General features: G+C 35.9%; 1 protein-coding gene across 1 annotated transcript in view; it reads right to left on the reverse strand.

Moving 5' to 3' along the window:
* Positions 1-270: 270 nt before the first annotated feature.
* LOC138705173 (juvenile hormone esterase-like) overlaps positions 271-27,765 on the reverse strand; it is a 75,923-nt gene continuing 48,428 nt past the window's right edge. The window contains exons 8-11 of the mRNA XM_069833878.1: positions 15,813-16,000; positions 6,236-6,392; positions 5,026-5,158; positions 271-618 (exon numbers count right to left, since the gene is read on the reverse strand). Coding sequence (XP_069689979.1) covers positions 396-618; positions 5,026-5,158; positions 6,236-6,392; positions 15,813-16,000 — 701 coding nt within the window. The 3' untranslated portion in view covers positions 271-395. The remainder of the gene's footprint in view (positions 619-5,025; positions 5,159-6,235; positions 6,393-15,812; positions 16,001-27,765) is intronic.

Consider the following 27,765-nt stretch of genomic DNA (forward strand, 5'->3'; position numbering starts at 1 on the left):
ATACTTACTTACAAATGGCTTTTAAGGAACCCCCAGGTTCATTGCCGCCCTCACATAAGCCCGTCATCGGTCCCTATCCTGTGCAAGATTAATCCAGTCTCATCATATCCCACCTCTCTCAAATCCAAGCACCAATACTACACTATTATCACTACCATTGCTACTGTTGCCAGTCTGCCATTGCTATTGCTGCTGTTATCTGACAGCGGAGGTTTGGGTGGTGAAGAATTGTTATTTAGGAAAGTTTGAAACGAAATGGAAACATAATAATACATTCATTACAATTTTATTCAGAATTCGTTTCCTTTTCTTGATTTACAGTTTAGTTCCTTGTCGTAATTTTAGAACTTCCTTAAATCCGCCTTCCATCTCAATGCACGTAACACCCATCAAACTCATTGATACTGGTTCTCCTTGAGTGGCAGAGAGTTCCAGAAGTCCATGCGAGCACTAAATAAATCTCGTGCCACACTGATATTCAGTGGCATGATTCCATCAACGGGCTCTATTGGTGGTTGTTGGTGTCCAAACAGATAATATGCCAGCTGGTCTTGGTATGCACCTACAGATGGCCACACTACACCTTGAGGCGCATTTTCTTCACTGGGTGTCGGATGCCTAGTAGTAAGGTAAATCAAGTAAAATAAAAGAAACACGCATATAAGGATTAATTTTCGCTGTTTTATACAGATCAATTTGGTTTGTTCTGCACCTCAGTAACGAAAACTATATGACAGAATGATTATATAAACTAAAATTCACTCGATAGTGTACGCTTATAAAATCTATCAGTAACATTTAACAAATCTGTGTATTCATGTCAGAAAATATATGTACTATGGGTTCTCTTTTATATATCATTAATGGACCTTGGAGTTTAGTCCTGGAAAATGCAAATTTAAGTACCTACATAGGTTCTATAATTCATTAAACAAAATCCAGAATTATCATACAAAATATTTAAAACGATATGTTATTTACCTGTTAAACAGTAAAACACATTTTATAATGGAATGGACAGGCCTATTTCAAATTTACAAAGTGATCAAATTTATATAGGTATTTACTGTTTAGTTTCCTAAAAAATATTAATTTGTGTAACAATTTGATTCGTTCAAGATTATATATATATATATATATATATATATATATATATATATATATATATATAATTTCAATTCGTCATATTCAATAAAATTGTCAATAAGGAAAATTATGAGTTCTTTCCTAACCCATTAAACCACTTGCTTCTAAATTGAATACCAAACATTCCTGGAATACGTATTATTTTCATACCTACCCGTTTTCTTTGCAATAGCAAACTGGTCACTAAGATTTATGCTTTTCCTGTTAGTTTTGTACACGGCAGAAACGAAAAACAATCTGAAATAGACTACACGACATGCTTTACGTAGTACTGTCAATTTTCGGGTGTAATTACCTTTCTGCTTTTAATTGTGTGAAAGCTTGAAACATAAGAAAAATAATAAAAAAACATATATATATATATATAGTGAGTCAAAAGTCCGGGGACGTAGACAAACTTCGTTATTTAGTGTAGATAGCGAAAAATGGAAAGAGGGAAAATTTGTTGGAAATAGTAGTTTTCAATCTAATGTGCTTGAATTTTCACCGTAGAATACACCGTTGAGGCTGCACACTTGTACGATACATCCACCAATCCCAGTGCTGCCAAAAGTAGTGGCTTTCCCGCTAGTTCTAGCGAATTTTAGATAGATATTATTGAAAATTCATGCACGTTAGATTCAAAACTACATATCGGAAACTTTTTTTACCTTTTTCCATTTTTCGCTATGTGAACTAATAAAGGAGTCTGTCTATGTCGTCGGACTTTTGAATCACACGCAAGTACACACACAACTCTCTCTCTCTCTCTCTCTCTCTTAGCATTTAAATAAACTATAATATCACATGTGAGAAAATCCACGAACATTTATTCATTGTGTCTCAGGAATTCAAAATGAAAACATCACTCCCACCACCACAGCTAACCATGCTGACGATTTCTGTTACTATACCCATCTATTAACGTTCTTGCAGAGAGTGGTCTGTTGATCCATCCCTGATCTTGGTGTTGTTCACAAGCTGTTACCTCACTGACACAATCACAGCATAATATTGTTATTTCTTTTATGAGACTGTATGCCTATTAGTTGTTCTCCAACTCTTTTCACACGACTTTTCGTTTCCCGGTCATGACAATTCGTAGGGTTCTATTCACTTTGCTTCTTGACAAAAATGACGTCATATTTTTATTTCTGACAGACAACAATATAACAAATAAGTAACTATAAATTACGAACACTCATTCGAATATGAAGTTATTTTTATCATAATATGGTATAGTTCGCTCCATTGAGACGGACAGCAGACAAGCACTTTGGGCACTTTGTACAATGTTTACAAAGAGGGAACTTTTCCTGCACATTCCTCATGTAGCACTACAGCACAGGGTGGTGCGGTGAATGGCTGCTATCCTACCTATCTTAAGATCCGTTCTCTTCTTTTTACGTCAACTCTGAGCGAAACATAGCATCCAATAGTTGGGCCGCGCAACATATGAAAATTGCGCACACATATTACTGCTCTGCTTGTTTACTCAATTATAAAAAAAGGAAGAGCACTGCTAGCGGGTACTTTTGCGATGTTGTATTAACACAAAAACTTCTAATATAAACAAATCTTAATTTGCAGTATTTGTAAATTATAAGCATGCATACATACATACATACATACATACATACATACATACATACATACATACATACATACATACATACATACATACATTCGGCCTCTGTAGCGTAGTCGGTAGTCGGTATAGCGCTGGCCTTCTGTGCTCGAGTTGCGGGTTCGATCCCGGCCCAGGTCGATAGCATTTAAGTGTGTTTAAATGCGACAGGTTCATATCAGTAGATTTACTGGCATGTAAAAGAACTCCTACGGGACAAAATTCCGGCACATCGGCGACGCTGATATAACCTCTGCAGTTGCGAGCGTCGTTAAATAAACCGTAATGTTACATACATACATACATACATACATACATACATACATACATACATACATACATTAATATTAAGATGTGCCACACTGATAAAAGAAAGAAGAATCCTACGAGCTAGTATAATACGCACAGGTCAAACCTGGCCTCCACCTTTTGATCAGTTCACAACAGCATACCTCAAAAGCTTCAGAAAATTTATAAAATCCATAGAATTTGGCAAAATGTAACAGAAATTGAAATTAGTAATAATATTAACAATGATGGTAACCTAAAATATAAGAAGTACAATTAGGCAACACTTGTATCTATAAGAATTTCAAGATCGCAATCAAAATTGTAAATATCTTGTTCTCATAAATTATGTAACTAATTATTGTAATATTTTATGTAAAGCATGTAGTATTACTCCAATGTAATGGAGCATGCTGATATACAAAAAAAAATACATACATACATACATACATACATACGTACGTACTAGCGTCGTTCAATGTTCGAATATGACTCAGGGGATATCGAGACATTACAAATTTCGCCCTACTCCATTGGCATCCAACAATACGTAGAAGTGAAGCATGTAAACTAAAATATTCGACTGGTATTAGAGGAGAAAAATTCGTTCCTGCGCCGGGGATCGAACTCTGGTCCTTGGTTCTATGTACCAAGCGCTCTAGCCATTGAGCTACGCCGAAGTTCAATCCACAACACCGGATTGAATCCCTCTCCTTCAGTATTTTTTCCTTTGTGGCCTGACTCCAAGTTCGACATGTACGTTGACATTTTTATATTAAGTCAACTGTCAATTGTTACCACAACAGATGTATTCTGTAGGACCAAAAATTAATCTTTATGTAAAATATTCGAGTTCGTTAAAAACCAGTAAGAGGCCTTATGTTCGGTTCATATTTGCCGAATCTCTGTAGAACCTTTTCACTTCCTTGTTTTGGGTGCTTTTCTCCTGCCCCTTTATGCTTTTAGCTGCATAAGAATGTCAGACATATATCTTGCGAATTCACGTACAGTAATGAGTACAGGTAATGTTTGTTGTAATTAGTATATACGTATAAGTAAATCAAACAAAATATATTTAAAAATACGTATGTTCATAGTACCGACTACTAGATATCTTGCAATGTTCAACATAAGAGAGAAAACCAACACATTACGAACTTCCTTTTATTCTCTATAATAGAAAAAAACCTAATCACAAAATATGTGCTCAGATCCTTAAGCGGTTTAAAACGCGAAGTGATAGGAGAGGAGGGCAGCAAAGATTTTCATAGTATAGTCACTATAGTCGAACAAACGTGACAGGTTTCCTCCTATAGCGCGAATATCGAACTTCGTCATACCCAACAAAATGAATCGAACATAGCGTCTGTCATTCACGACGTTAATGTGTAGTATGAAAATGAAATGATTTGTTTTATTTATTAATAGGTTGGATATTATAAGCTGAAATAGATCTAATGTGTAGCACGAAAATGAATATTTTATTCATAAGCAAGTTAGATATTATGAGTTATAATAATGTGTATTGTGTTAATATTAGAATTTTCATCGCCCATATAGTTAAACAAATATTGTTGCCGAGCAAGTGTGATTTATTTGAATATTATATGAGGAATGTAATTATACTGCCTGTCGGTAGTTAATATAGGAAACTCTGTCATGTATTTAAAAATATATTCTGATTTGCTTATATGTATATTTCTGTGGATGTTTAATCATAATGTTGTAATACAAATTATCTGTAGGCCTACTTAAATATACAACTATATAGAATTAAAAGATTTGTTCTAAAATTCTTACGCAGCTAAAACATTCAGGGAAGGGATGGGAGGTCAATGAACTTGAAAGCGCAAGTCCGAATGAACATTGCAGAATTGCAGCTAAGAAGCAAACTTCGGTCTCTGCGAAACTCGACAAACTTGAACTCACACGCACATAGGACTACTAATAAAAACAATAGTTACAAGCAAGTAAAAGAATCTCACCCATATTTCGCCAGGTTTGTCCACAAGGTAAGTACAGTTTCCAGAACTTCAAGGTCAGGGTGTCCAGCTTCCCACTTGTTGGGATCAGAGCCATAAGATATGTAGTATTGAAGCTCATCAATATGGAGCACACCTAGAGTAAACGACCTCATGATACAGTAGGCCTACATTATAAATTCAGTGTCATTATGTGGTTTGTTGTTTAGTCAACCGTCTGAAGATATACTGTTTTCGCTGTAAGAAAAATCCTAATGTAAACACAAGCACGTGGCTGTCATTCCCGTGATTGGCTCACAGTCGAAACACTCACACGACGCAGGAAAATATAGTCCGTATTTGGAAACTATCATCTTGTATTATTTGAAAATAAAAAAAAAAAAATAAATTATAGTTGTTAAATACAATGAAACTTATAACTTCACTCATATGTAAAACGCTATGTAAAAGAAAAGCTACTTTTATATTTTGTTATGTACTATGAACGCGGATGAATACGAACAATAATACTGAGGTAGTCTGTTCTTGTAACAAGCTGGCGTCCCTTGAGCTTATCGTTCACGTTAGCACGTGGTTCTGAAGTCTGGCTTCTGCATCCTCGGTGTGTGTGGTTATTTGTCGTAAGAGTGGAAACCCTCTCAAAAGCGGAGAAAAACAAATAGTCTTAAATATATATAATAAGTTATGTGAGTTTTAATTAGAGTAATTATAAAGTAAATATTTCCTAAACAAATGAATGCATAGTAGTGAGGTTAGGCCTACTTGACGAGTAACGGGAAATGTTTAACATGAAACAGAATGTACAACAGTAGGCGGGAACACGTACTGAGAATCTATGGCGCCAAACAGTGGCCAATGAAGCTTCACTTCAGTCACGTGCTATTGTTTATATTAGGATTTTTCTTACAGCGAAAAGATTATAGGTCTGAACTTCACAAGTGATACCAAGAAGGCAACTAGGCCAGGAGATAATGGGTAGGGTGGCCAGTTTCTTTCCTCCCTCCATTGCATAGGCCTACATTGCCGACTAGCAACATATTACACTAGTCAGACTATAGATGCATACAAACAATTGTTCTTCCTCTGACACATATCGTCAAGTGAGATGTATGCCTGATAATAGATGTACATATCAGCCACTTATCCTCAATCAGAGGATAAGTGTCATTATAAACACTTCAAAGCTTCATATTACAACTAATGGCCTACTTACCAAGATCATATCTCAAGTCCCCATATCTCGCCTTTGTAATAAAGCTGTACTTTCCTCGATATTGAAGGTTATACAGGTATATGGTATCATGGCCTGCTTGTGTGTGCAGTTTTACAGCTTTCTCCGTATTGTGCTGCATAAGCCTATCGGTACATGCCTGTTGCAACAGCAAAAATAACAATCAATTTTACTAATAAGAAGGGCGAAGGAATGGACACTTAATTCTATTATTGCTAGCAACCAATATAATTAACTTACCATCATATCGTACAATTATTAAGATAATGATATCAACATGTCTTTTGTCTTTAATTATGAGTGTGAAATCTAGAGCTGTCTTCTTCTTAAAAGTTCCAGGGTCTGAAGAAAATTCTGCGCTACCCTTCTCTCTTGCTAGTCTATGGTAACACCTCTATACTTTAAACAGAAGTTCATCTTCTAACTGTTCTACAGCATATTATAATATGTTGAATGAGGTACATCATGAAAAATAATTAGTTATAGTATAACTCAACAAATACACCGTACTCAGATATTCTTTGTATTCACACAAAAAATAGAATTAAACACATAACACAAAGAAACAACAAAATAAAGTACGAAATTATCGATAACTATTTTAATTCAATGTTCATTTACTTAATCACCTATCATAATACGTACGTAGAAAAGGAAGGAAATACAACAGATAACGTTGTTCAGATACAGTAAACTCAGAGTTTTTTTCGTGTCAATTATTTCAACAAATACAAGGTGAACCATAATTCGCGTATATGTACACCACCACGAAATTTACTATTGCAAACTAGGTTCAAATTATTCTTTCCGAAAATTGCGGCCGGACTCTAATTTTCGAGAAAAATTGATTTCAACTTACATAATCTGGCAACGCTGGATAAACGGTAGCAGGGCAGTAGAATGGATCCACCACCAGTGGACCACTTAAGTCGTTGCTTTCATAGCTTCGTGTAACGTGAACGTCTTCATATCGAAGCACGTAACTGTACGTGTTGGAATCCCCGTCTCTTCACTTTTTTATGTACAAGTTCTTTTTAATATTAATATTTTACTTTTTTTGAAACTCATTTATTTCGAAATGAATTATAGTAGGCCTACACAGAATTTTCAGTAACTTATTGAGGTAACTTTCCATTATTCATTTTTTAATGTTAGGTTGTTTCTTTGGGTAGTCACAATACAGTTGTACATTTATTGTACTGTATTTAATTTATTTACAACCTGTGCCCAAAAGCGTTACCCTCCATACGACGACAACAGTCTGGTATGTCTTGCTGTACGTTATGCAATATATCCCTGTTGACAGTCGTTACAGCTGCATGAAGCCGTGAAACAAGATCCACCGGGATCTGAAGGGGTTTATTATTTAAACTAAGTACATAAAAAGCAGTTTGCAGTTCTACTTTCCTTCATTTTACCCCTAGACTATCAGAACATGTAAGTGAAGCGGGTAATTGTAATGATGGGATGACTTTACATTGATGCTGTCTTTTATCCAGCGTTGCCAGATTGTGTAATTTGAACTCAATTTTTCTAGGAAATTAGAGCCAGGCGCAATTTTCCGAAAGAATAATTTGGACATAGTTTGCAATGGTGAATTGCGTAGTGGCTTGCAATATGCGTGCATTATGATTCACTCTGTATAAAACCGATAAGTAAGAAATTCTAATAAAAATTAATACTCTTTTCGAGAAACTAGATTAATTAATACTGCAAACAAATATAATCAAATAGCTGCCACTTCACAACTTATTATGAGTACCTAATTCATGGTAATGGCTTATGCTATAAACACATTGGTCTCTTATTCAGTCGGACTCTTATTTATGTGTCATCTGTATATGACGGATAATGCACTGTAGAGCTATACTGGTCGTTTTAAATGTTTTTCAATAGATGGCTGAACTCGGGACAATACATATTGTTACATACAAAATAATTAATATATAAAAGAGGTTTTTAAAACTATCCCATTTCCGTTTGATGGCAGTTACGACAAACAACAACTTCATAAATAAATTTGTTTAGTAGGTTATTTTACAGCCATTTATCAACATCTTAGCTTATTTAGCGTCTGAATGATACGAAGGTGATAATGCTAGTGAAATGAGTACGGGGTCCAGCACCGATAGTTACCCAATATTTGCTCATATTGAGTTGAAGGAAAACTCCGGAAAAACCTCAACCAGGTAACTTGCCCCGAACGGGAATCGAACCCCCTGGTTTCGAGGGTAGACGCGCTAACTGTTACTCCACAGCTGTGGACTCTTCGTAAATATAAAGAATCTCTGGGAGAATTGCTGTAGATGCTCAAATGACCTCGTTCCTATAGGAGCATTTGTAGGCTACAGGTACCCATCCATATTTCCGGAAGTTCAATGCAATATGCCTCGTCAATGCTGTCAATAATTATTGACGAACAATTGAGGGGTTGGCTGGAAGAAGGGCGTAATTCGAATTACGGCGTTTATCTGTAAAATGGCTATGTGCGTTCTTTGGCGGCGTTTCTACTAACCACCGAAATATTATGCCTCTAGTCCCAGTAGATTGCAATAGAGAGGTATTATTGAACTGCGTCCGTCTTCCATCTCACTACTGTGGTTCGAGGAGCGGCAAGGGTGTTCGCGTTGTCTGACGAATGTTCTGATCTATCCTATCTTTTGCCCAGTGGAAGCGAATATAAGCTTTCTGATGAAAGTATCAGTGAAAATGAATTACAAAGGGAAAGGTAGAAAACGGAAACGGTTTAATAAACTATGAAAGAATAATCTAGAAAGCGACGACAAAATTACGGGAAAACTTACACAAGTATGTCAGGAAAAATGTAAAAGAAATACAATATTACTATTTATTTTTGTCAATGGAGAATGAATATAAGGTCCTAATAATATAGGCTTATGCAGTGCTATAATATGTTAGATTCAGGCTATTTATAGCAGTCAGTAATTTAGGAACGACCATATTTCTGACAAGTTAGGAGCAAAAGATTTAAGCCAGTTGCTGCCAGAAGAAATATGAGATGTCTACAGAGGAACATGTCATTTTCCATTGAGGATTTTGGGAAACTGGAATCAAAAACAATCAGGATACATTTCTTACGGAATATTTGGAACAACTGTAAGACCACAGCACCGAGAATGTTCTTGGGTATACAGTATCTTGACTGAGAAGAATTTTTTATACAAGTCCTTTATTCTGCCATTGTTTAAAATATCTAATAACTGTACAAAATATAGTGAAACTAAGGCCCCATTGTATAAACCATTTAACCTTAGATCAGAGGTTAAATTAATCCTTGTTTCAGCTGAACTTGGAATTTTGTGTTGTATGAAGTCTAATCTGAGATTAATTTGTCTCAAACCAAAGTCAACTTTGACTGAAGAAATTTCTCCGATTAAGTTAGATGATCCAAGTTCAGTTATTTCTTTTCTGTTTGAAATATACGAGTGACAGATTGTGCAAATAAAATATCCATTATTATTAATATTAATAGATATGTTAGGTACATATATATATATATATATATATAAATATATATATATATATATATATATATATATTTCTTTCAATTTCGTGCCTTAATACACAAACATTCTTATATTTTATAAGGCTCTATCGTGTTCAGCAGTATCAAATAACATAACCTATAATTATATTATGTTTATAACAACCATTAATTATTAATTATAAATGTTAAATTAACTGTATTACTAAACGAAAATTGTCGTTTTATAAAGCTTTATTATGTTTAGCAGTATCAAACACCATAACATGATAACAACTTCGAGAACAGTCAACCTTCTTCTTATTGTCCGCCATTATTTACATTGCACAAAAAAAAACCAGTGTCTCCAACAGAGTGTAATACGGAAAGTCGCCAAGAGGTAGTTGTAAAGTCGCTAGATTTCTCATTATCAACAAAGAAAGATTAAATTTTGTCACTATGGGGTGCTAAAAAGGTCACTAAATCCCTATTTAAGCAATATAAAAGTTAAAAGAAATTGTCGTCGAAAAAGAGTTAAAGTCGCTAAATTGGCTACACTGAAAAAACCTGTAAAACATGGCCCTCGCATCACATACTTCACCTGTTTATGCGATGTTGCCAAGTCCTTTTCACGTGAACTTAGATTGCATTAATTGAACCTAGGTAATTTGATCGCAGAAAAGTTTTATACAATAGAAGAAGTGTCTGAACTCGGTTCACTTTCCGATCTTCGATCAAAATTGATCTTTAGTCAGGGAGTTTTATACAATTGGGCCTTAAAATGATATAGTGTTTGTAAACCTATATTCTAAGTACTTTCAGTTAAAATGATAACGTGAAATAAGTGAGATTAATTATTTTTAATGTTGCGATAACAATTTAGTAAACGAACATCATATATGTATACACACAGAGTGATTCTGATCACCCATAACAGTCATTTATTTCGGAAACTAGTGCATTAAAATTTTCGAGAAAAAATATTTATTACTAAACCACTTTAATTCCTATTCTTTCAATGAGGACACGTACGAAAAAGCAATAGGTGATTCTGACCACACGTAAGTCATTTATTTCGGAATCTAGTGCATTAAAAATTTCGAGACAAAAATATTTATCACTAAACCATATGTGAACTTTCACTTGAACTTGATTTCGTTAATCAACTCTAACAGGAAGTAGGGTCAGTGGCGTATAACTTTAAAATTTCAAATGGGAACATGGGTCAAATAGGGTACCATTTGATAGAGCTCTTAAAAAAAACAACTTTCATAGGAAACGTTTTTATTAATTCCTATTCTTTCAATTAGAAAACGTACAAAAATAATGCCATCAATATTGAGAAATGTTAAAAGACGAAAATGTAAACAAGACAATTAATGTTGACATTTCACTGAAAGACTGGACAATTCCATTAATTTGTATAAATGTTCAAACTGTCTGCCGTTCTGAGCAGCACACACCCGTACTCTTCTTCTAAAACTGTCAGTGACTCGTAACACTTCGGCGTGGTCAAGTGACTGGCAGGTCTCCCGGATTCGCTGTTTTATGTCATCTCTTATTGTGGGACAGTTTTGATAAACGATGTTTTCTAATCGTCCCCAAAATTAGAGTTAATTGTCAGGTAAAATCTGTCGGTTGCATCGCTGTATTCTTTGCACAGATGAAGCGACATCCAAGAGAAATGGCGATGTCAATATCCATAATGGTCACTACTGGTCTCAAGTCAGTCCTCTCTGGCTGAGAGAAGTGGACAACCAGCATAGGTGGAGTGCCAATGTCTAGTGTGGCATCTTCGGACACCGAATGATTGGACCTTATTTCTTTGAAGGTGCTCTGAATAGTGTCATGGCTTCTTGAAGGCCATCCTCAACCAACTTTTGCAGGACGTACCACTGGCAACACGAGTAGTAATGTGGCTTCAGCAGGATGGTTGCCCAACTCATTTCTCTTTGGTGGCACGTGATACGGCCAATCAGTTCTTCGCTGGGCGATGGATTGGGAGATGCGGTTCTGTGGCATGGCCAGCACTATCTCCTGACTTGAATCCTGTGGATTTCTATTCTTGGCGACGGTTAAAAACATCGTTTATCAATACTGTCCCACAATAAGAGATGACATAAAACAGCGAATCCGGGAGACCTGCCAGTCACTTGACCACGCCGAAGTGTTACGAGTCACTGACAGTGTTAGAAGAAGAGCACGGGTGTGTGCTGCTCAGAACGGCAGACAGTTTGAACATTTATAAAAATTAATGGAATTGTCCAGTCTTTCAGTGAAATGTCAACATTAATTGTCTTGTTTACATTTTCGTCTTTTAACATTTCTCAATATTTATGGCATTACTTTTTGTACGTTTTCTAATTGAAAGAATAGGAATTAATAAAAACGTTTCATATGAAAGTTGTTTGTTTTGAAGAACTGTATCATATGGTACCCTATTTGACCAATGCTCCCATTTGAAATTTTAAAATTATACGTCACTGACTCTACTTCCTGTTAGAGCTGATTAATGAAATCAAGCTCAAGTGAAAGTTCACATGTGGTTTAGTCATAAATATTTTTGTCTCGAAAATTTCAATGCACTAGATTCCGAAATAAATGACTTACGTGTGGTCCGAATCACCTATTGTCTTTTCGTACGTGTTCTCATTGAAGAATAGGAATTAATAAAAATGTTTCCTATGAAAGTTGTTTGTTTTGAAGAGCTCTATAAAATGGTAATCTATTTGACCCATACTCCCATTTGAAATTTTAAAGTGATACGCCACTGACCCTACTTCCTGTTAGAGCTTATTGATGAAATTAAGATCAAGTGAAAGTTCACATGTGGTTTAGTAATAAATATTTTTCTCGAAAATTTTAATGCACTTGTTTCCGAAATAAATTACTGTTACGGGTGATCAGAATCACCCTGTATATATATATATATATATATATATATATATATATATATTGTAGAACATACATTGTAATTATCTTCATTATTGCAGTATAGACCTATATATAGCCTCTCCTATAGAAATATAGAAAAGTTTACAGCATTGCAGTATTTTCAACCCTCTTCTACAGAAGAAGAGCGTAATTAAAAGAAATTGAATGCTTTGTTCTCTTACAATATTTAAACATTAACCCTAGAACTCATTGTAATCACAAGCTATACATGAAGAGTGTCATATTCCAGCAAGAGATGCAGGGTACAGATAGTTTTTGTTGATTATCTCAAAACTATGTTTTCTGAATTACGCCCTTCTTCCAGCCAACTCTTAAATTATTGTTCTTGTTCGATTTTGACAGATTTCATCATTAAAATAATCTTACAAGAAGTATCTGGTGATGTTAGGTCTGGTGATCGGGGTAGCCATCAATTCTTAGAACTTACTCAGGGCGAAAGACTCAGTGCTGCGGTATCTTGTTGAAAAGAATCTTCAGTTAGTTCAATGTTGTCCAGCTGCTCAACAAATTCTTCGCAAATGTGTTTTTACCGATTTATGTTTATATAGCCTTGCTATTTGGCTTGACGAAACTACTACGGAACTCAAATCTCCTGTGGTTGCTGGGATGTTTTATGAATACCGTGTGGTTTATGGGAAGGCCAAATACATGTGTCTGGGGAATTCAGATATCCGGACAGATAGAACAAAGATCTCGTTTGTGAACCAGGTGATGTTTAGGTGCCTGGTAGCCACACTAATAAGCCACTGCTACTGCTTTTTGGCATGTGGAGTAGGAAACAAACGAATTAATGATTTCTAAGGAGATTACTGCAGTTGGGCCTGGACGTCTTCTGCTGCATTTGCCGAACCAGATGTGCGATGCTTGTCAGTCTCATTCAACAGAGATCTTGTTGTTTTCAACTTCTTCATTAGTCAGTATTGTGCCTCTCTTAGAGGAGCATACACACATCGTACACTCTTTGGAATACTCTTTGCATTTGCATGGCAATGATGGAGTTTGATATCCAGTAATTTTTCACTGAAAACACATATGCTGAGGCATCGTGTATGGCATCTTCAACAATGTAAACACCAATAAGTAAAAAGAGGAAGGAAGATAAAAATCAAACTTCTAGAAGACAATGGTAGTGACATCACTTGAGCACCTTATAAAACAAAATTAAACTAAACTTCCATAGTTCCCACGTCATTTAAACGAAAGCCCATCCGACATGGTGCAATGTACATAAAGTTATGCTATTTTAAAAGCCATCAGTTTTATATGAATGTAGCACCATGGAGGGTATGGAAGTAGCAATTTATTGAAACTGCTATTACTGGAAAAGTAGAAAAAAAAACTAGGGTAAATTAAACTTTTTGAGATAGATAACAGCACGCAGAATTCGACACGAATTTCTCTAGGTTGCTTCAACAAGGTAGTAAGTAGGTACTGTACAAACAAAGGCGTACGCAAGAGGGGGAATACCGGTTTGAACTCCCACCTTTTAAGTAAAAAAAAAAATGTATATTTAGATTTGCATATTTTTTTATCCATAATCGTTTTCCATTCTCTAAATATTCATTGCCAGAGTAACAAATCTACATCGACATAAGGCATAATCCTCCTATCCTTCCTTCAATATAATCCCTATGCTTGGTGCTGCGGCATGTTCGAATTATAACAATTCTATCTTTATTATAGAGACACCTACCGCCTAGTACCGTCCTTGTAATAAAATGAAGCCGACACATGAAATTTAATTTGTGAAACATATTGAAAAGGTTATTTTGACAGTTCTGCAGTGCAGATGTTAAATACTCTTCATTGTCGATTTTAAACTCATTTTAAGAGCGGTATTTACCCATTCGTTAGTTTGAATTCTGACTTTATTGTGAAACGTTCGTTTAACGTTTTGTCCATTTGACAGTTCATATTTTGAGTTTCTTGTTGTTGGGAGGACTCATATGTCTCAATGTTGTCCTCACCCAGAGATCCGAACGGGAGACATTTTAACTCCGAAATTAATTCCATTGAGAAGTACCATCATGGGTTGGTCTACATACCATTTAGCGTTACCCAGGGTGCACTGCGGGGAACAGCGAACTCTACTGGGAAGTACGTAGACGAATGACTTTGTGTAAAGAGTTCGGGCATTACATAAAATAAATAAATAGTTAAATTAATAATAATAATAATAATAATAATAATAATAATAATAATAAATAACATTTAAAATGCCATCAATGTAAATTGAAGAATACATGGAAAAAAACGTGAATGACACAATGCTTTTAAGGGTAATATCAGTACGTAATTCAATAGATTACTACAAACTTTAGTATTGCTCTTATCAAATCTGATAAAAAGAAGAATTATTATCACGGATAGTGAATCTTCCCTTAATTTTTAATAGGAACAGCAATAAATTTTGCATTAATAATATACTGAATTAGATCATTGTCTCACACTTAAGAGCAATGCGACATTCGTCCCTTTTCGCCTGAACTCTTCAATTGTAAACAACTTTAAAAATGACTCCCCCCTCGACAAAATTCTGCGTGGACAACTATGAAACCTTCTCCTTAGTGAATTAAATTTCAAAAAATCCCCAAAACCAAATAAATTGAACAAAATTAAGTTCACGACAAAAAATGTTTCTCATTTCTTTACTTTTACAACTTAAAAAACTTAATTAATAGCAATAATTTCTCTAATTCATGGGAGTTGGAACAAATCTGAGTGCAATGGAATGGTTCGAAATTAATCAATTAATTTTGAGTGGGCTGTTCTTGTTACAAGCTTTTCCTTGTTTTTTAAGTTTTCCTAACTGTTCCAAGCATCTGTCAGTGTTCTCAGCCCTCAATCAAAATGTAGTTCTAATGAAAAATAAATTCTAACCAAATTGTATGAAGAACTTAAATATTTTTAAATATTAAAAAATTGAGAAAATTTATATATACGAAGCAGTTAAACATCTAATCACAACAAAATGAAAAAAGAAAACTAAATAAACAATACATTTATGTATTGCTTATAATATTGGAAGCTATAAGCGTGATATGTTCAGAAAATAGTACGTAAACAAATATTTCTCGTAATACGGTATGAATTCCGCAGCTAAGAGAATCAAACACTCACATCAATGAGAAGGTGCATGTTATCAGCAGAGAAAGTGTGATTGCTGCCAACGTAGAAGTCCAAGATCTGGTTCCATATCTCAGGCATGAGATCGTCTGACACACTCTCTTCCAGGAAGAAGGAAGAATCAGTCAGCACACTGTTGTTGAGATTTAGTTTGTCCACGGCATTTTGAGTGCCAATAAATGCTGAGAACAAGAAAGGATATCACTCCATTGCCGCTCGAACAGCAACAATAATTTATTATTATTATTATCAATACAACCGCTGCTGCAACCCAACAACCACCACCACCGCTACCACCGTCACCACCATTGCCACCACCTCAACTACTACTACTACTACTACTACTACTACTACTACTACTACTACTACTACTACTACTACACGAAACACTCTTTTGGAGAAATTCATGTGTTGAATTGAATTATGGTCCTTGTATTAAAGAGCCTATATACAGAGTGAGCCAAACCTATGTTTCCGATATTCTTACCGAGTGGCGAGGTTACTTTTTGATGGACAGCGCATTGGTTAAGTATAATTTCAAGGGAAAAATTATTCCAGGGCCTGACATCGAACCCGGGACCTTTAATAAGCGCGCCAGTGCTCTACCGACTAAGCTACTCAGAACATACCTCAAGTGGATTGACAAGACGTCAGAGACCAACATTGAGTGCACGCTTTCTCTGTAACTTAAATTTGTGGTTTTCTGTAAATGAAACAGTAATGTGTATTATACAAATCTGGCTTTCAGGTATAGCTCCTTGTAAATTATTCAAGTCAGTTTAACAGGGAGTTATACCAGAAAGTCAGATTTGCATAATACATGTTACTGTTTCGCTAACATAAAACCACAAATTTAAGTCACACAATATTGAGTCTCTGACGTCTTGTCAACTCACTTGAGGTATGTGGATAAAAAGGGGATAATTGAGGCGGAGTTTGATAGAGTTCCTGGGTAGTTAAATCGGTAGAGCGTTGGCGCGCTCAGCCAAGGGTCCCGGGTTCGAAGTCCGGCCGCGGAACAGTTTTTCCCTCTAAATTATTCAAGTCTGCTTTGCAGGGAGTTATACTTGAAAGCCGTCCACACCTGTGGAGTAACGGTTTGCACGCCTGCCCTCGAAACCAGGTGGCCCTGGTTCGATTCCCGTTCGGGGCAAGTTATCTGGTTGAGGTTTTTTCCGGGATTTTCCCTCAACCCAATATGAGCAAATGCTGGGTAACTATCGATACTGAACCCCGGACTCATTTCACCGGCATTATCACCTTCATCTCATTCAGGCGCAAATAACCGAAGATGTTGATAAAGCGTCATAAAATAAAATAAAAAATACTTGAAAACCGGATTTGTATAGCACATTAGTTAGTTTCCATTGGTTGTTTCAGGACACAATATCTGGGTTTTCCTTATTAATTATTTGCACTTAGTCAGCGACACAATCCTGCCGGCACTTGGGATTGTCTCTGTTAGTCAATTGTTTCAACTGTATTGAGAAAGACGAATTTTCAACCACAGTTAAACAGACACACAGTACAACAAAGCATTTTTCTCGCTGAATGGCATCTACAGAAGAAGAAAGACAAATGCTTCGAGCATTAAAGTCTACTTTTATGTTCGAAGGACAAATACTGCAACTGGCAGTTATTTTATGTTAAGTTGGCAGCAATAATTTCGGTTTGCAGTAGAAGGAAACTGATGAAAATGAAAGTAACTAAGCTTGTGAATTAATAATTAATTAGTCATACGGCTATTAATATTAATATGACTACACAATTCAGTTCTGTTGTGTTGTAATTCCAATTCTACTGTATATTCAGGTCCACATCTGTGAAGTAACGGTTAGAGCGTCTAGCCGCGAAACCAGGTGGCTCGGGTTCGATTCCCGGTCGGGGTAAGTTATCTGGTTGAGGTTTTTTCCGGTGTTTTTCCTCAACCCAATATAAGCAAATGCTGGGTAACTTTCGGTGTTGGACCCCGGACTCATTTCACCGGCATTATCACCTTCATCTCATTCAGACGCGAAATAACCTGAGTTGTTGATAAAGCGTCGTAAAATAATCTACTAAAAATCTATATTCAAGTAAGTGTAATTCAATAGGCTACTACAGCTCATTTATTTATTTGTTTAACCTGGTAGAGACAAAGCTATCAGGCCTTCTCTTCCCATCTACCAGGGGATTACAACTACGGTACGATATTAAGAATACAATAACAATTATAATTACAATTAATATTAAATTTACAAATACAATAAAAATCAAAGTACTAAAAGATTAACTGATTAATAAAAGCTAGACAGTTTATTGTAAAAGTTAAGAAGAGAGAAACATTTTTTTATTAATTAAGTAAAAATTAAACCTACTCTACGCAGTAAGAAAATGCTTAATAAGTTTGCTTTTGAACGCTACTAAATTCCGACAGTCTCTGATGTCACTGGGTAGGGTATTCCACAAGCGCGAGAGCGAGATTGTGTATGATGATGAATACGATGATGTCTTATGTGTTGGTATGGCTAGTATGCGGCTATTTTGCGTGCGTGTGAAGAGATTATGATATGATGACAGGTAACTGAAACGGGAGGCAAGGTAGGTAGATGTCGAGGTGTGAAGGACTTGGCAAAGGAGAACAAGAGAATGAAAATTTCAACGTTCGTTAAGCCATAGCCAGTTTAGAGTTTGGAAGGATGGGGTAATGTGGTCAGCGCGACGGACATCGCAGACGAAGCGAACACAAGAATTATGAACACGTTGTAATTTTTGCGACTGGTTGACATTGAGGTCAGTCAGTAGAAAATCACAATAATCGAAGTGGGACATTACTAGCGCTTCCACTAGTATTTTCTTGAGTGATAGCGGGAGGAATTTTCGAATGCTGTTTAAGGAATGCTCGTAGACCTGCTTGGCATGAAACATGCACGTGGCTAATGGACAGAGATATATTTTACATTTTAATGAATTTCTTTCGTGTTTAGATTTTTATTAAAATATCCAAGAGAAGAAATAGCATGGTAGCGACTTCTCCAAGAAAGAAAAGCTTGCCATTCAGAGTAGACTACTTACACTCCACGCGGTTATAGTTATGCTGATATTACGTAGGCCTATAATGTAATTACTGAAGAAAGGACACGTTAAAAGTAAATTATGCTCATAGAGGTGTAATTATAACGAAAACAGCAACATTATTACGAGTAAGTATTGTAAGTAGGCTATACATAGGCCTATTTCTCCAAGAAAGAATGTGCGTGCCATTCAAAGTACTTACACTTCACGCGGTTAGGTATAGTTAATATTACGTAGGTCTATAAGTTAATGAAATTACTCCAGAAAGGAGACGAGATGTTAAAAAAATAAATTATGCGTACAAAGACGGCAATTGTAACGAGAATAACAGCATTATTAGGAGTAAGTATATTAAGTAGGCACATTCCAAAGTGGTATTCTGTTTTCGGAATTCGTACTAGTCATTTCACGTGATCGAACCAAATACATTTTTAGGTTAGGTCTCATGAATCGTAAACTGTTTAGTCGACATAATGAATTTAATATTACCAGGCAAAATACATTTTAAAATCAATCATATTAATCATAATTACCGGTACCAACATAATATGCGAGAAGTTCAGGAGGTAAATATACTACTTAATAAATTATTGAACCATTTAGAAAACACCTCCCAATAATAATAATAATAATAGCTCGCAAAGAAAGGAAGACATCTGCCTGACAGACCAGGTGACCATTCAGATTTAGATTACAAACATGCAAGAATTTAATTTAATTAACATGAAAACCTGTACTAATTTGGAAACTAGTATTACTAACTATAAAAATTGCTACAAAATTTTGACACAATCACATTAATATGTAGAATAAAAATGAGTATTTAGTATAAGTATAGAGTCCTTAAGAATTTGTAAACATACTAGCCGTACCCGTGCGCTCCGCTGCACCCGTTAGAAATAAATATAAAGTAATTACATAATTAAAGTAGGACATTTGATCCAGGGAACATTCGTGTTTGATAGAAGGATAAATCGTTTAATATGTTACTTAATTTAAATTGTATTTAAAATATTAAAATGCGATCATTTTGATCCAGAGACCACTCATTTGGTGCAATGACAATTCCTTTAACATGTTTCTTGATTGTTATTACCAATTATTTTTGGAAAAGCGAAAATTAGCAGAAAAATTTTGGCTACAGATTTATTATTATGTTTATATTATATTATATTATGAAAAAGTGTGTTGATAACGGATGTACTCGAATTAGAAAGTTTTTAATTTGTTGTGGGAGCTCTTGAATCTCAGGAGGAACAAATTTTACAACAGCGCAACATAATCTGCTTGGCTGATTACCCAATTTTTTTTTGCATTGCATTTATTGCACATGTATTTTATGTATTTTAACACGATTCAATTGAGCATAGTTAAAATTTGAATTATAAAATAATGGATTGCTAAGCTAACGTACTATTACTGCATGCTAAATCAATACACTCTCGTTGTTCGTTAATTCTCTGAGATAAAAATGAATATGTTCATATACATTATTATAAGAAATACAGGAAATGAATATACAGAATAACCTATCAAGTTTTCTGTGCATAAGAAGCTATTTTAATCTTACCTGTCCTCAATTCACTCACAAGTTACTGTAATAACATTATAGCATTATGTCCATCCAGAGAAACTACACTTTCCAATGATGAAATAATAATTAATTATACAAATCGGTTAATTTAGCTTCCGATATTACTTCATACAAACACAGAAACATTGTCTGTAGGCTATCTTTCATAGCTTTCGATTGTTGTGTCCAAGGCCCTTTATAGACGAAGTCATTTGTTTTTTATTTCAATACACCGCCTTACATGACAGTTATTTTAATTTTAAAACTCATTTATCTCATTAAATATCAGTCCTATCAAAATGTTTCAGAGAATAAAACTTATCAGAAACCATTTGTAAAGAAATTTTTTGTTATGTAACATATTTAACAAAAATCAATAATAAGCGAGATATTTCGATTTATTTAATTCAGGCCTCCTTATAACCCCCCTTTTAAATAACGTATTTTGAATGCCATATAGCCTATAATCTAAGTTACAACGAACTTAATTTATATTCCAATTTTCATCGAAATCGGTTCAGCCATTATCGCGTGAAAAGGTAACAAACATACAGACAGACAGACATACAAACAGAAATTTCAAAAAAGCGATTTTCGGTTTCAGGGTGGTTAATTATATATGTTAGGACCAATTATTTTTGGAAAATCTAAAATTACCAGAAAAATTTCGGCTACAGATTTATTATTAGTATAGATACTTTCTATATCATGCTGCAGTATACCTAGAGATTTCAAATAATAGGGATATCCTGAACTAGCACCAACAGATAGCGCGCGTGTACTTTGAGGGATGCGCTTTGCGTGCGCATTTGTTTTCCAGTATATAAACAGTGAGGATTTACGTAGTGGATTAGTATATTAAATACTCTTAAAAACAACTAAAAGTGAAATATTGTTGTTGTGTTCCTTTATGTAAAAACCAGGGAAAGCTTTTCGCCTTCAATCAGGTCCCGAAAGATTCTGAATATTTGATTTCAACCTTAAGAAATATAACTAATTAAATTGCGCCTCGAAAGTGCAAGCTATTAAACAAAAAGAACTACTCCAAGTAAGGGATTACTGGTTACGGTTTCATTTTGTAAGAAAGCAAAGAAAAATTGTAATAAAACATATGGAACCTCGACAGCAAGCTATATTAGCTTAGATTATATTCAGTACCTGTAGAAGTCAGCGAATTTACATCTGCATTTTAAAACGAGACGTATCGTCTACAGTAAACTGTCGATTAACTGGGATGATTATTATCCAGTACGTTCCGTAGTGAAAAAATACATAAACCTATAAATAATATAGTCTATAAGTAAGGGAACCTTGGCTCCAAAAATCCATTTCGTGAATAATGTCTTTAATGTAGACTGATTACTAAAAATCATATTTAATTTCAAATTTTCAAAATTATCCAACATATTCAAAACTGCATGTCCGTAACCTACAAAACCTACAAATAATTGTGATACTACTTCGATCATATTTTATCATCTTATTAGAAATTGCATTTGACCTTTCTGGAACTAGAGAAAAAATACGAGGAATTCAAACCCGATAGTCCCTTCCATATATATTATATATTGGTGGCTGCATATTCTATTTTTCGCGTACGGACTTACAATATTAATGATTAAAGAGGCGATATTCACTTTTTTTTCCCCCCCCCCCGTGCACTTCGTTCTCAAAGTTCTCGTTTAGGTTCATAAACATTCAATTTACTTGTATCCACAGTATATTCTGCAAACTTCAGATTTCCCCATCCATCTCTTAAGAGGAATCGTTCAGTATTATACAAATGCATACTATTATTTATTGTTAATTAAATTAAATTATGAGGTAAGTAAATACTGAATGAAATTAAAGTATACTAGATTACACAAAATAATATAAATATAATTTTGACACGCACAGAAAACCAACAAGCGGGAGAACGTAATGAACTGTAGCATATGACATAGGCTAATTATAGTCCTACAACATGTGATGCCGCATGGAACGCCCCTGCCATCTAACGGTAAAACTTCGCAAAACATCCCTATTGTTAGTAGGTATATTTAAAACAACTTCCCCGAGCTCCGAGAAAAAGACCCTTTCCCTCCCATGCATGCATAGGCATATTATAACTCTCACTGAAGTGAGGGATGCATGGACGATAAAGAGAGATGAGATGTGGTAAATAAGCAAGACATTGTTATTGTTAATACTATAATAGTATTAATAATATTTTTAGTACGTAGAATTGTGATTTTACTGTCTCTGGTGATATCTGATATTAGTTGGCAACACTGAAGAGACGGTCAAATTAGCCTTTTAGGAATTACTCTTACGTGATCCTCACTATAGACAACTCACACGACATGATTCAGTGAGGAAAATCGTTGTTGTACCATATATCTAAGTAAGGTAAAAATACGTCTTTCTCAATACAGTTCAGGGTAGATTTAAAATGCAATGTGTCGGCAGAATTGTGTCGCCGAGTAAGTATAACCAATTAAAATGAAAAACTCACACATCTGTCCTATACGGAAAACAACCAATAAAGAAAGCCCAAAAGTCTATCGAAAGCAACCTTGTGCCTCTGTAAGAATGCCAGCAATTTAGGTTTGACTTGTTCTGCATTAGTGTCGGCAAGAATTGATGATAGCCTACATGATACAGTAAAACTTCTTTTTACGTTTCAAAAATTATATGGGTACCCGATTTCACAATTATACGTTTTTTTCTGAGGTCCCGGCAAAATCCTACACTTTCCATGTTAATTTATTTTGGTTAGAAGTTGTTCGTTTACCTATACCTTTTTTACACTTATACAATCGTATTTTAAACCCTAGAAGATAAGAAACGTCACTTATATGTTCTAAATCAATTTTGCTCTAAATTAGATTTCCGTGAAAATTTAAGAATGCGAGAATGAAGCACGTGTTCACTGTTAAGATGCGGTCCACTTTGAAATCGGTGGAAATTCGAAGCTGCACATGTTTGCCTCCAACGATCTTAAATCCTTTAGGGTCGTATTCATAGACGAGACTTTGGACCAAAGTTGACTTTGGAAAGTACAAAGTCACCATTTTCGTATTCACAGTCGACACTTTGACGAAAGTAAACTTCAATCGTGACTTTACTTCGAAGTTGCCGAAAATTTAGACTTTGACTTTGACTTTCGTTCGTGGACTAGGAAATGGCTGATATTTGGGAAATTGTTCAATTTACCGAGAATATTGAGGACATCCAGGAGATTATTAAAGCTGCTCATGTTCTTTAGCGTATTATTAGATACAGATAGTTAATTCAAATCAAGATACATATTTGATAAAGAGACCGTATTAGATATCCGCGTTATGTTTCAACATTCATTGATGAATAATAATCAAAGAGGATTATCTGTTCTACCAATAATACAACTTCTTATTTCATCTCGATTGAGGTAAGGATTGATGGCTTAATATTGATTTTGACTATTTAATTCTATAAAGTATAGATTATACAGTTGGATAGGCAGTTAATTTATAATCCTGCGGTCGTCATAATAATGTTCTCTGCATATTGATTTCAGATAATTTTAAGTAGTTTCTACAGAGATGCAGGGAATAACTCTACCAACTGTCAGCACGATAATATGTCTCTTTCATAGTCTGTCATTGATGGATCTTTTTATCTTCCTTATCTTCAGAATAAAATTATTTTATAATGAAACAATTTGAGGGCTTAATGTGAACTTAATGTAACTACAATCAATGTTTAATTCACAAGAAAATTCTTAACAGGCAATACTATTTCAGATGAACTAAACCATCATGATTTGTAGTTACGAATTATGTTATATTCAAGACTGTTCGCAATTGAGTTACGATTTTTGTGACCAAGTAGAAGAACAAAATTATTATCTATTGGTGTAAAGAAATAAAAAATGTCAATTTTTGTACTTACCTTAGTTTCACACTAAGCCCTCGAATAATTATTATTCTTATGTAAAGCTGTAAGAACGGTTAACAATTTGGTCCAAAGTTTCATCTATGAATGCGACCCTTAATGACGCTGTTCCTACTTTAGAAGCATTGAAACATTTCGTAACAAGCCATGATGTTGTAGGAATAAATGAGTGCTAGAATTTATCACTTAGGTTTTCTACACCTGTAAGTACGCGTTACGGGAGACGACCTTCTTACTCGCACGTGCTACATACCCTGAGAGACGTGTTCACCTATATGACTTCACACGGCGGTGTCTATGACACGCGATCTTCTAATACTGCAACGATGTTTCAGCCGGAGGCTGATACTACCTCGAGCGCGTCGTTTTACCTCGTGCCGCCATTCTGGCCCGATCGCTCACCACTGTGGTTTGCGCAAGCAGAGGCGTTCAAACATATGCCTCAGTTGGACATCCCGTTCGCTGCAGAAGTAGAGGACGTCATTACAGCACCGGGACCAGTTACACGAGAGGCTGAAGAATGGGCTCATCCGCTACCTCTCATCGTCCAAGGAGTAGCATGTGAGGCAGCTGCTCACTCACGAAGAGATAGGGGACCTTCTAATTTTCTCCGCCACCTCAAGACTTTGGTCCCCGATGTCCTGGACGATTTTCTGCGGACTATATGTTCCAGTCGCCTGCCAGTGCATTTACAAAACGTCCTGGCCGAACAGTCCGAAATAAATCTGAACGCACTTTCCCTCCTGGCAGACAAAATGTACACAACCGTGCAGCTTCCAGACGTCGATAAACAAAAAACAGCAGCTGTTAATGGCGGCCAACGACTGCTCTACAAACTCCGGCCGCCTGTTTATAGTGGATCAGAGGACAAAGTAGAAATTCCTAATACACACGGGATCAGATCTCTGAGTGTTCCTATGTAACATTTTGTCAGGACATCGCACTCGCGTGAACTACGACTTTTTCGCAAACAACGTGTCTACCATCCCCACATATGGTTGGGTAACTCCAGTTCTGAACCTGCAGCTACTACAGGATTTCACATGGAAGTTTGTGGTGACAGATATGCAGCTATCCATCACTGGAGTCGACTTTCTATCAGTCTTCAATCTCCTAGTGTACTGTCGTCACGGAACACCTCCACAAGACGCCCACATCCATATGTTCCCCCTCACTTGCGTCCTGTCCCTACACAATCTCTCTCACCCGGGAGCCAATGCTTCTGTGAAACTCCTCACCCAGTGGTATATGTGGCGTCCTATAAGAAAAGACTACTGCAAATGGGCACAAACCTGTTTGTCGTGTCAGCAATGCAAATTTTCTAGGCACACGGTATCCCTGCTGGACCAGATTGCCTTACCAGAAGGCAGGTTTCTCCACGTCCATGTCGATATCATCAGACCACTTCCAGTCTCTGACGAATTCTGTTACTGTCTCACTGCAGTCAACTGCTTCACCAGGTGGCCCGAGACATACCCCATCCCGGACATCACTGCAGAAACGGTAGCGAGGACACTGCTGTGGGGATGGATAGCTCGCTTTGGTTGTCCCATTCAGATCACAACTGACTAGGGGACGCAATTATACAAATCCCAGTTCTTCCCTGCCCTCACCAGCTTATGTAACATCTCCTTGCGTCCTACGTCCGCATAAAATCCTCAGGCAAATGGATTGGTGGAATGTCTTCACCGCATATTGACAGCAGTCATTGTGCAATCATATCATGTGATCTATTATTGCCGATGGCTCTCCTGGGAATCTGAACAGCCTTCCAATCTATGAGAAATCACTGCTTAATCCTGGTGAGTTCCAGTCCAGAAGATCCTTCACAGATGGTCAAAGAGCTCCGCGAGCAGATGCACAGTCTTATGGCCCATTCAAACTGGACATCATGTTTCAAGAACCACATTTTTCCATGCCGCCCTTGCTGATGCCACTAATGTCTTCCTGCGTCATGATGCGGTTCGTCGTCCCTTGGAATTCCCATATAGTGGACCTCATAAGGTGCTTAACCGCACCAAAAACCTTTTATTTTGTCGATTAGGAGAAACCTGTGACGGTGTCCATCAACCGGGTGAAGCCAGCATACGTAGGGGAGATAGAGGCAGGTTGGCCACAGAGGCATGTTGGCACACCAGTTTTATTTCGGCAGTTATGCGATAGATTGCAGCACTACGCAGACAATATGATCCATCCTTTATAAAGTATGCTCCACGAAAGACTTTTGTGGCAAGCGGTAGAAGAAGGAAGCCATAAAGTTGCTTTTGTAGCAAGATAAGTACATTTTCACCCTCTCGTGATTATTTTTTTACAGGGTACATATATAATATTACGTGAACTTTAAATACATTTGATTGACTGTGTTTCGTGTAAATTTAATTTCGATCATTCATTACTCTAATTCGTAATTTTTAACCCAAATCAAATGACTACACCAGAAGGAGGTTGGCACAGTTGTTAGGGGGCAGGTTGGCACGGTTTTAAACATGCCCCGCTGTTACTTTAAATGATTATAAATTATACAATAGATAATTTACTTATTCATACAATTTGTTCTCATACAAGTTCAATTTAATTGATTGTATATATATATATATATATATATATATATATATATATATATATATATATATATATATTATATAAATGTTCATTGCAGTGAATGAGAAAATGAGGACTTTAAAAAAAACTGACAGAGCAATTACTTCTACTGATAATATGATGCTACGAGCTGTCAGTGCTGTAAAGTTAGAAAGCAGAAGTGTGACCAAGGGGCCAAGGATTTTAATATCCAATTCCAGACTCCCACTCCGTATTGTAGGTAAGCTACGGATGGGGACATAAGGGGAAAATTGTCTACTGCGATATTTACTGACGCTTCGGTTAAGAAAGCACTAGCTGAGAGGATATCAAAAAAGGATAATGAATTTGTTCAACAAAAATATAAGAGGAGACTTTAGTAGTGAGAAAAGGAATCCTAAGTTCAGTCGAAAGACAAAGAATAATTCGAGAAGGGAAAGTAACGAAGAAGACAGAGAGACATATTGCTTGTATTGTGTTAAATCTTACTCAGAATGTGCACCAGGGAACAGTGCCTGGAGTGTAAATTATGGCACATAAACATTTTACAGAAGGAAACAGAAACTTTGTATGCATAAACTCCTTCTCAGATATTTTTAATAAGACAATATGATATACAGGGTGTTTCAAAAGGCATAATTTCAGGTATGTATTTCCCACATGTAGACAATCAAAATAGTTCATTACAACATGTGTCCGGAAATGCTTCATTTCCGAGTTATGGCCTTCACAACATTGAAATTTACCGGAACGTTTTTCTTTCCGCAGGTCGTTGTCATTACAGAAGATGTTCAAAATGTCCACCTCCTGCTTGAATACAGA

Source organism: Periplaneta americana, chromosome 8, assembly GCF_040183065.1.
Source record: "Periplaneta americana isolate PAMFEO1 chromosome 8, P.americana_PAMFEO1_priV1, whole genome shotgun sequence".
Lineage (NCBI taxonomy): Eukaryota > Metazoa > Arthropoda > Insecta > Blattodea > Blattidae > Periplaneta > Periplaneta americana.